Below are 12,182 nucleotides of genomic sequence, written 5' to 3'. Positions count from 1 at the left end.
CAATTGCTTCAGCCTCCCAAAGTGGTGGGATTACAAGCATGAGAAACCATGCCCCGCCCTGACTTCATTATATTTGATGAACAAGTTCTGGGGATATAATGTACAGCATGGGTCGTGATGGATGTGTTATTTGATTGTGGTACACAACATGTATATCAAATCATCATATACTTCGAATATATTTGCTTTTTGTCAATTAGACATTTTTAAATACAAATTCTTAAAGTTTTTTAAAAATTCACTTCATTCAATATTCACAGAGCCCCCCTATATACAAATATCAGACTATCAGACAAACCTTTACACTATTTACATTTCTACAGTATTGACTTCCAGCAGTAATTAAAAATGCAGTTTCAGAATGATGGGAGATAACCTGAAGGATTATACCTGTTTAAGGGTTGGATGTAGCCAGATCCACAGCTGCCTGCTCTCAGAAGTGTCACCCAGGGTCCTCTGGGACTTCCAGATAAACGTAACAGGCCCAAGCACTTCTCTGGGATATTTATTCGCCCGATAAAGCACAAGGCTCCCTTGGCGCTTTCCAGACAAGCAGTGAACTGCTGCAAACGTCAGCCCTGACATCAACAAAAGCAAAATTCCATAATTCCGGGTATTGAGACTGCAGTCCTATTTCCTGATAACCACACTGTCATTTACTGTCTGCCTCCATGAGAGGTGAAGTTTTGGTTGTGAGGATTGCTCATATCAAAGCCTGGCACACAATAAGTTCTCAACAAATATGTGTTAAATGAATAATAAAGGCTTCAAGTTTCTTTCTGTCAAGTTCACTCCACCAGAAAAATGACTCTATCACTTTACACTTGACAATGTTAGAAATGATTTAAAAGCCAACCCAACTGTTTTTAAATTAACATTTTCATCGGGAATGATTAGTGTCTCACATATTTTTCTACATGTTTGAATTCCAAAATGCTTACAGTAGATACTTCTTTATGAAATGAATAAACATACAAAGACTAAAATAGAACTCAGCTTTAAAACAAGTTTACCTGTGTCTATGCTACACATTCCAGAAAGTGCCTTTAGTATTTCTTCCTCTTTGCCTTTTAACTCCAAACAACAGTAATAGGATAAATCCTGCACAAAGCGGGAGACACAATTAAGTACTTAGGAATTTACACAGGCAAAACTGCTAAGAAGACAAAAGCCATATCACAAAACCTTTAGAGGCCTAAGACACAAAACAAATTGCTAAAGCTATGTTCTCATAAGTCAAAATCTAAACCTTCTCCTGCCCGATGGTTTAGGGGAAAAAATATCTAAACCTGTCCATTCCTGTTACCTTAACAAATATTTTTAAACCAATCCGAACCAAAATAAAAATGAATCTCCATTTAAAATGTAAGTTACGGTATCCTACTTTTTAGATAATCTATGTTTTATCCCATATTCATAGACAGGTTCTACGGAGGGTATATAACTGTTGCTTCTAAGTAAAGAACCATTCACCCCCAAAATCTACCTAAGGTAAGAAACCAGAGTAAAATAAGCAAAACAGTAATGAATTCTGCAAAATTATGCTCAGGTTGCTCAATTTGGTTAGATAATTCAGGACCTCAAGATTACTTAACACTAAGCCTAGAGACACAATATTGCAATTAATCCATCCCATATTTCTCCCATGCTGTCTTGACCATGATATGAACTTTAAGCACAGTACAAAGAAAGTAAAAGTAATAACATACAATTTCAAGTAAGATGAAGAGAGATCAGACTAAGCTAATGAAATCAATGTTAAAAGTTTCAGTAGTTACAGTATCCATAATAATAATTATAATAATTGTTCTAATTGTTTTGTTTTGTTTTGTTTTTGAGACAGGGTCTCACTCTGTTGCCAGTGCTAGAGTACAGAGGCACAATCACAGCTCACAGAAGTCTCAACTTCCTGGGCTCAAGCAATCCTCCTGCCTCAGCCTCCCAAGTAGCTGGGACTACAGGCACGAGCTACCACACCCAGCTTTTTTTTTTTTTTTTTTGCAGAAACAGAGTCTTACTATGTTGCCCAGACTGGTCTTGAACCCCAGGGTTCAAGCAATCCTCCTGCCTCAGCCTCCCAAAGTGGTGTGATTCTAAGCATGAGCTGCCATGCCTGGCCTGTAATAGTTAATAGTCATTGAAGGGTTACTGAGCGCCAGCAATGAGTTAACTCCTTACATGAACTGTCATTTAGTCTTCCTGACAACCAGATGTACCTAGTATGGTTATCTTATCTGATAGACAAGGACACTGTGACACGGAGATTGTTACTTGAACAAAGACACAGTCATTAAGTGGAGAAGCCAGCATTCTGATCAGGCTTGGTGACCTGCCAAACCAATCCTTCTGCTATAGCATCTTTAAGCAATTTCAGTGCACTCAGTAACTAGAACTAAAAGCCAAATTATAGCTATGATTCTGACAACACACATCAATCAATATGATCACTCACACAAAGAAATCTTCCCATCCAGTGCCCAGCTCCCAGCTGTCAGTGGCCAGAGGAACCTCATCCAAACAACTGACAGCAGAGAATAATGGTTCAGAGTGCGGAACCCTGGAGTCAGGCAACTGGGCTCAAATCCAAACCTCAACACTCATTGGCCATACGATCATGGGTAAATTACCTAACCTCTCTGTACCTCAGTTTCCCCATCTGTAAAATGGAAATAATGGTAACTCCTTACCTCATACTATTGTGAGGATTAAATGAGTAAACACATGCAAAGCATTTAAAACAGGGTAGGGCATATATTAAGCACTCACTAATATTTGTTATTATTAGCTATTAGTTTTATTACTTAGAGCTGATCAAATTTTAGAGAAAATATCTGATAACTTCAGCAAAAATTCTGCCCAAAATGAAAAGTAACTCATTGGCAGAGGACAGTGGAAAAAGCACAAGCCAGGGGAATCAGCCACCCAAGTGCTATGTAGGCCACCAACAAGCTGTGTGAGCCCGGGCAAGTCACTTCATCTCTCCAGAACCCAGCTTCCTCAATGTGAATGAGGAACTTGACTATCATCTATGATTTCTGCTGCTGAGTTCTCAAATCAAAGACTCCTAAAAGGTCCTCTTATTATTTACTTCACACTCATTAGAATGACTGTAATCAAATAAATAAATAAAGTAGCAAGTACTGACAAGGATGAGGAGAAATTGGAACCCTTGTGTATTGCTGGTGGGAATGCAAAATGATACAGTTGCTATGGAAAATGGTAAGGCAGTACCTCAAAAAAATTAAACATAGAATTAACATAGAATTATCATATGATCCAGCAATTACACTTCTGGGGATATATTCAAAAGGACTGAAAGCAGGGATTGTAATGATATTTGCATATCCATGTTCACAGCAGCATTATCTACAATAGCCAAAAGGTGGAAGTAAGCCAAATGTCCACTGACAGATAAATGGATAATCAAGATATGGTATATACCTACAATGCAATACATCTTCAGCCTTAAAAGGGAAGGGAATTCTGACACATGCTACAACAGGGATGAATTTTAAGACATTACGCTGAATGAAATAAGCCAGTCACAAAAAGACAAATATTGTATGATTTCATTCCCATGAAGCACCTAGAGGATCAAATTATTGGATAGACAGTAGAATGGTAGCTGCCAGGAGCTGAAGGAATGGGGAGTTAGTGTTTAATGAGTCCAGAGTTTCAGCTTGGGAGGATAAAAAAGTTCTGGAGATGGATGGTGGTACTGATTACACAATGTAAGTGTACTTAATGCCACAGAACTGTGCACTTAAAATGGTCAAGTGGTTTTGTTATGTATATTTATTTGACCACAATTTTTAAAAAAGATTCTTGTATTGCTTATTCTACCACATTACTCTCAAGGGGTATCAAAGGACACCAACAGTAATGGCTTTTAAAATTTGGCCAAGGCCATTCTGCCATTGAAAGATAGGCCCTTCTGCAAAGAACAAATGTCTAAGTATGTATTGGAAGAAATAGAAAGCAACTGAATTAGCTACTGAGAGGAGGGAGCAATCAGATAAATACTATTAAGAGGCTCTAAAATAATCTGCCCTCTCAAAGCGTTTAAAATTTAAAACATCCTTCCCCGCATCCCACTGACCCATAAACACCTAGACCAGCATTTTGAACCCTGTTCAGGGTACACAGTAGATTCTCAAATATCTGTTACTGATGAAAGACTGTTAGATTAATCTATAGTGAATAAAGCTTGACATGATCAACAAGACCTGCACAACCTGGTTCCTACTCTTTTCTCTAGCCTAACCTTGCCCTGATGTTGCTTGCTCTCCTTCTCTTCATCTCTGTCACACAGAATTGATTCCAGTTCTTCACTCTCACCTGGCTTCCTTCTGCCTTCCCCCTCTCCCATCTTATCCCTGAGAGCTCAGCTCAAGCAGCACTTCTGGGGCACGCCTTCCAGTCAGGTTAGAAATGCTCATCGTACTGTATGCTTTTCCCTTACAATCACATATCTGATAAATCGTTTGATTAATGTCAGTCACCCCCCTAACTTTAGGTTGCCTGATCTCCAGCATCTGGCAAAGGACCCGGGCTTCATGCTCAGGAATCATTTTTAAAATGAATAACCACATAAACGGGGCTTGGCATACCATAAACTATTCTAAAGGTCTCTATGGAAAAGGATCAAACAAAAATAACAAGAAAGCCCACTGGAAAAGCTCACCTGCAGGAGGCACCGGTTCGTCATGGCTCGATAGCAGGCTCTGTGGCTCTTCACTGTTGGCCTCTCCCCAAGGCAGTAGCCCCACTTCTTGACCATGTGAAACCGCTTGGCGTGCCAGATGTGAGTTTCTAACCAAATGTTCTTCTTTTGTCTACGGTTAAATTCTAGCGTCCGGTTCATGTGACATCTTCGAGCTTTATGGCATTTATTTTTTGAATGTTCTTTTTTCTGATGTACGGCTTTCTCCGCCTATAGTTTCAAGAAGAGGGACATATCCCAGTTTGTAAGAATCTCAAAACAGAGTTAATGGTCAGGAATGCAAACAAATAACTTTAGATTAAGTGGAATATTTTATAGATTCCATTAGTTTGCTTAAATTGTTAACTTAGTTTCTTCAATGTAAGTAGAGAAGGAAGACAATGGAAAGAGTGAATGTTTCAGAGCTAGGAGACCTAGGAAGGAGGCACAGTTCTATCACTCACTAACTGGGCAAATTTAATGGAATATGAAGATCAGAATACTTATAAAATGTTCAACACAGTAACACAAGCTTAATATGGCTATTAGTATTAGAGGGCAAGAAAGGAGAAATTAAATGCTAGCTTCTTGTTGTCATTTTAACCTGTAGAATTGTAACTAAAACCAAAAACTTAAGACCAAAAATAATACAAGTGAGGAAAATCCACACATTTCATCTCAGTTAAGCTACAGACAGACACATGCTGAATGCTATCACTGGGAAACAGATTTTACATTAAATCTAGAAAGTATAAAATTCCTTGTTAGGCCGGGTGTGGTGGCTCACGCTTGTAATCCCAGCACTTTGGGAGGCCGAGGCGGGCGGATCACGAGGTCAGGAGATCGAGACCACGGTGAAACCCCGTCTCTACTAAAAATACAAAAAATTAGCTGGGCGTGGTGGCAGGCGCCTGTAGTCCCAGCTACTCGGAGAGGCTGAGGCAGGAGAATGGCGTGAACCCAGGAGGCGGAGCTTGCAGTGAGCCGAGATTGAGCCACTGCACTCCAGCCTGGGTGAAAAAGCGAGACTCCGTCTCAAAAAAAAAAAAAAAAAATTCTTTGTTAGTTTTCCCTCTTGAACTCAAACCCCACCACCAGCGTAGCAATGGTACATACAAGGCTGCTCAATAAATAGGTTTTAAACCAATTAGTAAAGACATGGGCTTAATCTTAGAATGTTCAAGTCTAGAATTCTGGTGAAGCCAAAACACAATTAGACTTGTACAAAAATTAAAACCCAGTTCAAGTTTTCAACTTTGAAAAAGTCAGAAAGCAAATGCTAAGCATTGACGTTGCTTTTTTTTAACCTTCCTACGCCAAGCTGGCCATACACCAAAAACACAGATCCAAAACCACTTGGTAAGAAGGTCAGAGTTTTTTTAAACATCTGGGAAGGGAACATCAACTATTCAACAACCTTACAAGAGAGGAGTATCAAATGCTATATTTCAAAGCACCCATAATAGCCAATTGCCTGTTAATTTGGTTTGGAGGGAAGAAGTTTGGATAATGATTAAATCAAACACATGCAAAACAAAAACAAAAACCATAAGCGTGTTGTTTTCTGAGTTTTTTTTTTTTTTTCTTTTTAGACAAGGTCTCACTGTGGCCCAGGCTGGAGTACAGTAGTGTGATCACAGCTCATTGCAGCCTCAACCTCCTGTGGCTCAGGGGACCCTCCTATCTCAGTTTCCAAGTAGCTGGGACTACAGGCACACATGCACCACCATGCCCAGCTCATTTTGGGATTTTTTTGTAGAGACGGGTTTCGCCATGTTGCCCAGGCTGGTCTTGAACTCCTGGGCTCAAGCAATCTGCCCACCTCAGCCTCTCAAAGTGCTGGGATTAAAGGCGTGAGCCACCATGCCCAGCCTTGGTTTTCATTTTTAATAAATTCTATTAGATCAATACTTCTCAATTTCTTCTAGGAGCTACTAATCTAAACATTTACACTAAGTGGAACTCCTACCTCTTTCTGGGCAATCTCCTGTAACCGTCTGGGAAGGCGTTTGACGTTGTGGCTCATGGCTCTTCGTCGCATGTGCCGTGGCAGAGTCTGAAAAACCAGTGAATTCGAAGACTTCTGGGTCACAGCTTTTAACATAGCGCTGATTTCAGCAGCTCGTGCTTGAGCAAAAGTAGAAGCTGTTGAAGGAGATGACAACATCATTAAACACCAATCTTGAATTAACATTGGAGAATAAACAGGCTGCTGGGGAAACTTAACTGAATTCCTCCACCAAGAAGGCGTAAAGAGAGACCAGAAAGCCCACCTAAGGTATAGGTACAAAGTACAAGGAATATAGGGTTTAATTGTGGTAGTGTGGATGGGGATCACAGGGTGAAGAATAGAAGAGGCTGGAAAGGGCCTGGAGACAGGCCCTTTAAATAAAGGTTTGGTTGCCATTTGTGTGTACTCAATTTTCCATCCTTGGAGAATGCTGTGCTGAGTGTGGATGGCATATTTAAAACAAGAGGGGCATAGGGGCTAAGACAAAGAGGAACAGTTCACAAAGACTTGTAAGAAGACGAGTAGGAGACAGGGAGAGAAACTGAAGAAGGGAGAGCCATCAAGCCCAAGGAAGCTCTGGCCAAAGTCCAGGTTAGAGGCGAGAAGGGTCTAAAGTGGGAGGAGGAGAGGAGAGGTAGGGGAGGCAGAGCCAGGACCACAAGGAGGGCAGTTTGTTGCTGCACTAGACACGAGAGCTCAAAATACAAGCAAACTGCACCTCTTTATGAGTACTCACCAGTTATATACTTGGGGATCTCCTGAGACATGCCCTCGGGACCTGCTTTCCATCCTCCCTTTTTTCTAAACATCCCTTTGGAGGAAGACTGCTCATTCACTTCAGGGTCAGGCAGAGAATGGGGGTTGACTCTGGTTTGCCGCTGTCGTGAAGTTCCAGGATGAGGCTCTAGTATATTTTCAAAAAGAAACATGTCACCTTTATCAGAGATAAAAATTATAGCGGAGAACTAATATTTGTTGAGTGGCAACACTGACCATGTTTTTAATCCTATAGTCACCCTGTAAGGTGGCTATTACTACTTATTTTTAAAGAGGAATCTTACACAGGAAGGTGAATTAACTTGCTCGAGGTCACAAAGCTAGTAGGTAGCACACAAGGTAATCATGTCAGGATGACATACAAAGGACCTTGGATATAACAGATACAGGCGAAATTTTCTCCTATAAACAGTGCAACATGAATTTCAAATCTAAGCTCCCTGCTATGGTCTGAATGCTATGTCCCCCCCCAAATTCCAGTGTTGAAATCCTAACCCCTGAGGTGATGGTATTAGGAGGTGGGGCCTTTAGGAGGTGATTAGGTCATGAGGGTAGAGCCTTCATGAATGAGATTAGTATCCTTATAAAGGAGTGTTCACAGAGACCCTCGCTCCTTCCACCATGTGAGAACCCAGTAAAAAGGTGCTGTATATGAACCAGAAGGCAGGCCCACACCAGTCACCAAACCTGCCCGCTCCTTCATCTTGGACTTTTCAGACCTCAGAATTGTGAGAAATACATTTGTTATTTATAAGCTACCCAGTAAGATACAGGTTGTGTATCCCTCATCTGAAATAACTGGGAGTGTTTCAAATTCCAATTTTTTTGGATTTTGGAATATTCATATATATATACAATGAGATATCTTGAGGATAGAACACAAGTCTAAAGACAAAATTCAATTATGTTTCTTTCACCTTATCATACATAACCTGAAGGTAATTTTATACAATATTTTTAATAATTTGTGCATGAAACTTTTTGCACATTGTATACTTGAACCATCAGAAAGCAAAGGTGCCACTATCTCAGCCACCCTGTGCACAATCTGTGGTTGGCTGGCATCAGCATCCTTCCTGACTCTGAATCTATATGCTACTGATAAGCAATCACTTTCTTACACTTATTCACATGTAAGTATTTAACAGTAAAAATTACATGCATTTTATTTGTCTTTGTGGGTGTGCTTAGGTGGTGAAATCTGGGAGTGCTTGGAAATATTTATATCACAGCTGAAGGGGGCTGGGAACATCTTTTTCCCATGGGAATGCTGAATAAACTGTGTGTTATATGCCTTCATTCTGACTGCGACCCATCACATGAGGTCGGATGTGCAATTTTCCACCTATTATGTCATATCAGCGCTCAAAAAGTTTTGGGTTTTGGAGCATTTCAGACTTCAGATTTTTGGATTAGGAATGCTCAACCTGTATTTTGTGACAGCAGCCCAAACGACACTCCCTTAATACTATAATCCACATGATTGTGTACAGTCTTTTATCCTAATTCTCTGCCACACTCAAATTGAGAACCACTGTACTAAATAAATAACTAAAAGCAAAGTTCCAGGATGGATGTGGTGGCTCACACCTCTAATCCCAGAACTTTGAGAGGCCAAGGTGGGCGGATCACTTGAGTCCAGGAGGTTGAGACTAACTGGTCAACGTGGCAAAACCCTGTCTCTACAAAAAAAAAAAAAAAAATTAGCTGGGCATAATGGCACATGCTTGTAGTCCCAGCTACTCGGGAAGCTGAGGTGGGAGGATCACCTGAGCCCAGGAGGTCAAGGTTGCAGTGAGTCACGATTGTGCCATTACCCTCCAGCATGGGTGACAGAGTGGGACCCTGTCTTAAAAATTTAAAAAGCAAAATTTCCAGCCAGGCACAGTAGCTCACGCCTGTAATCCCAGCACTTTGGGAGGCCGAGGTGGGTGGATTGCCTGAGCTCAGGAGTTCAAGACCAGCCTGGGCAACACGGTAAAACCCTGTCTCTACTAAATACAAAAAATTAGCTGGGTGTGGCAGCATGTGACTGTAGTCCCAGCTATTCGGGAGGCTGAGGCAGCAGGAGCGCTTGAACCCAGGAGGTGGAGGTTGCAGTGAGCCGAGATCGCACCATTGCACTCCAGCCTGGGTGACAGAGCAAGACTCTGTCTCAAAAAAAAAAAAAAAAAAAAAACTGTTTGTAAATTAAGGGAGAGATCAGTAGAGAATTTTATAGTGTTTCTGCTTATTTCAATCGTGGTGTTAATTATTAAGCCACTGTAAATCTTAGAACATTGTGAGGTTTAAATGAGATAAAAAATGTGAAAGCCTTATCATATGGCATGGTAGGCATCAACTGTAGGATCTGAATCTAGACCTTATGAACTTGACTCTAAAATTTACTTATCAGACCCAATGCAGTTTCTCAAAGCATTCCAAACAAGTTCTTGGCCACTTGCTTTTGCTGTCTTCCCAAATTAGCACTTTCTACCGCTGCCCTAATGAACAACTGTGATCTTCCTATCACTTCATAAGGTTCTAAAATCAGCACACCAGTGAAATACAGATATGATGACTATACTGCACTTCTCTTAGAAAATACAAAAGTGTAATAATCATTGATGTTAAGGTAGAAATAAAATATACCAGCTCTAAAATATGCATAGCCAATTTTCATTATTTATAGTAGTTATGTTTCATACAGTCACTGAATTATGTCAATGAATTAGTGAATACTGAACCATTCCTCCTAGTGGGGATACATATATATCTTCATCTCACACAGATTATAATCCTTTTTTTTTCCTTTTTTTTTGAGACAGTCTCACTGTCACCCAGGCTGGAGTACAGTGGCACAATCTTGGCTCACTGCAACCTCCACCTCCCAGTTCAAGCGATTCTCCTGCCTCAGCCTCCCAAGTGGCTGGGACTACAGGCATGCACCACCATGCCTGGCTAATTTTTGTATTTTTAGTAGAGACGGAGTTTCGCCATGTTGGCCACTCTGGTCTCGAACTCCTGACTTCAGGTGATCGGCTTGCCTCAGCCTCCGAGAGTGCTGGGATTACAGGTGTGAGCCACCGCCCCTGGCCATATTATAAACTTAAATCCAAAAAACAACTCCTCCTGGTAGAGTCTATTTCCTTTATTTTATAAAAGAGAAAATGAAGTCTAGAAATGCTAAGTGACCTGCATGAGGCTGCCCCAGGGCTGAGATTCAAACCCCAGTAGAGCTGGAGCTTCTTGCACTGTACTGCCCTGCCCCTGTACTGCCTCCATCCTCTGCCCATTTCTGCATGAAAGCTGGGAAGCTCGGCTGGGAACGTAAACACAGGGCAACTGAAATTTTTCCTGCTCTATATATGTCCACAAATGATAGCCAAAGCTCCATGGGTATTAATATTGGGGTTACAAATAAGCTTTGGCAAGTAGGCAAACTTGCAAATAGGAAATTCAAAAATAATAAGGGTCTACTGTATCGGCTTTTAATTCAGCTCATTTACTATTTAGATAATCACTATCAAAAGAGCTGACAAAAGCAATTTGATCAAAATGGGAGTGAAGAGAGCATCATGTGTATCTTTTTTTTTTTTTTTGAGACAGAGTCTCGCTCTGCCTTCAGGCTGGAGTGCAGTGTCACGATCTCAGCTCACTGTAACCTCTACCTCCCGGGTTCAAGCAATTCTCCTGCCTCAGCCTCCCGAGTAGCTGGGACTATAGGCACGCGCCACCACACCCAGTTAATTTTTGTATTTTTAGTAGAAACGGGGTTTCACCATGTTGGCCAGGATGGTCTTGATCTCTTGACCTCATGAACCGCCCACTTCAGCCTCCCAAAGTGCTGGGATTACAGGCGTGAGCCACCATGCCTGCTCTATTATGTGTATTTTACCTTGTTTTTGAGCTTGGGAAGGTTTTTCACCTCCATTGTGGTGCTTTACGCCTCTGTCAGCCACAAAGCCAGAGGACAGAGTCACGTTGGTGGGCTGGTTTCTCATTTTCTTGGCATGTTTTCTTTCTTTTGCATTAGACATTTCTGGAAAGGAAGTAATACATTTAATACAGGGAAAGGAAACTTCCACTCAAAAATAAAAATAAATTTAATGAGCAAATATTCATGTGATTCAAAATAAGTCTGTTGATGGAACAGACCCTATTAGTATATTCCAGTTTGCACTGTCAAATAATTAAATCATATACAACTGTTGATACCACATAAAGTCTGTTAGAAGAATGAAAAATGAGATAAGATTGCTATGGATGATAAAAAAATTAATTAGGTCAAATACTTTATCTTGATTCTTAGATGAAATAAGAGCCACCTGAATCGATGAAATATAGAACACCCTATTCCAAAAGGAGACACTCTATTAAAAACAACACAAATTACTGACGCTTTCATTTCTGCTACTCAGATGAGGCCAGCTATATATTTAATTTATAATAGCAATAGATAATGATTTCAATTTGAAGCAAGATAAAGGACAAAAACAGTGGGATCCCGACTGATTTACCACTCAGCAGTTCCCAACTCTCAAACTCAACATCCCCTATTTTTACTGATTCAGTTTGAAGGAGCTGTTTTCTATTTTTAAATGAAATGAATGTTATAACCTATTAGACACATATCAAGACATACCTTACAAGAGATGCCCTAAATGCAACATAAAGGAGACCTAAGAAGTAATTTTAATAAAATAATATGTA

General features: G+C 40.5%; 1 protein-coding gene across 3 annotated transcripts in view; it reads right to left on the bottom strand.

The window, feature by feature from the left end:
- Nucleotides 1–12,182, bottom strand: part of POP1 (POP1 homolog, ribonuclease P/MRP subunit) — a 41,216-nt gene that overhangs the window by 23,625 nt on the left and 5,409 nt on the right. For all 3 annotated transcript variants that reach the window (XM_032760111.2, XM_032760112.2, XM_058444304.1), the window contains exons 2-7: nucleotides 11,368–11,511; nucleotides 7,450–7,617; nucleotides 6,672–6,847; nucleotides 4,685–4,933; nucleotides 1,014–1,101; nucleotides 391–578 (exon numbers count right to left, since the gene is read on the bottom strand). In XM_032760111.2, the coding sequence (XP_032616002.1) occupies nucleotides 391–578; nucleotides 1,014–1,101; nucleotides 4,685–4,933; nucleotides 6,672–6,847; nucleotides 7,450–7,617; nucleotides 11,368–11,509 (1,011 nt within the window). In that variant the 5' untranslated portion in view covers nucleotides 11,510–11,511. The remainder of the gene's footprint in view (nucleotides 1–390; nucleotides 579–1,013; nucleotides 1,102–4,684; nucleotides 4,934–6,671; nucleotides 6,848–7,449; nucleotides 7,618–11,367; nucleotides 11,512–12,182) is intronic.

The sequence above is a fragment of the Hylobates moloch genome, unplaced genomic scaffold (genome assembly GCF_009828535.3).
Source record: "Hylobates moloch isolate HMO894 unplaced genomic scaffold, HMol_V3 SCAFFOLD_9, whole genome shotgun sequence".
NCBI classification, from domain to species: Eukaryota; Metazoa; Chordata; class Mammalia; order Primates; family Hylobatidae; genus Hylobates; species Hylobates moloch.
Note: the sequence above shows the minus strand (reverse complement) of the source record. Positions and strands in the feature narration are given on the sequence as shown.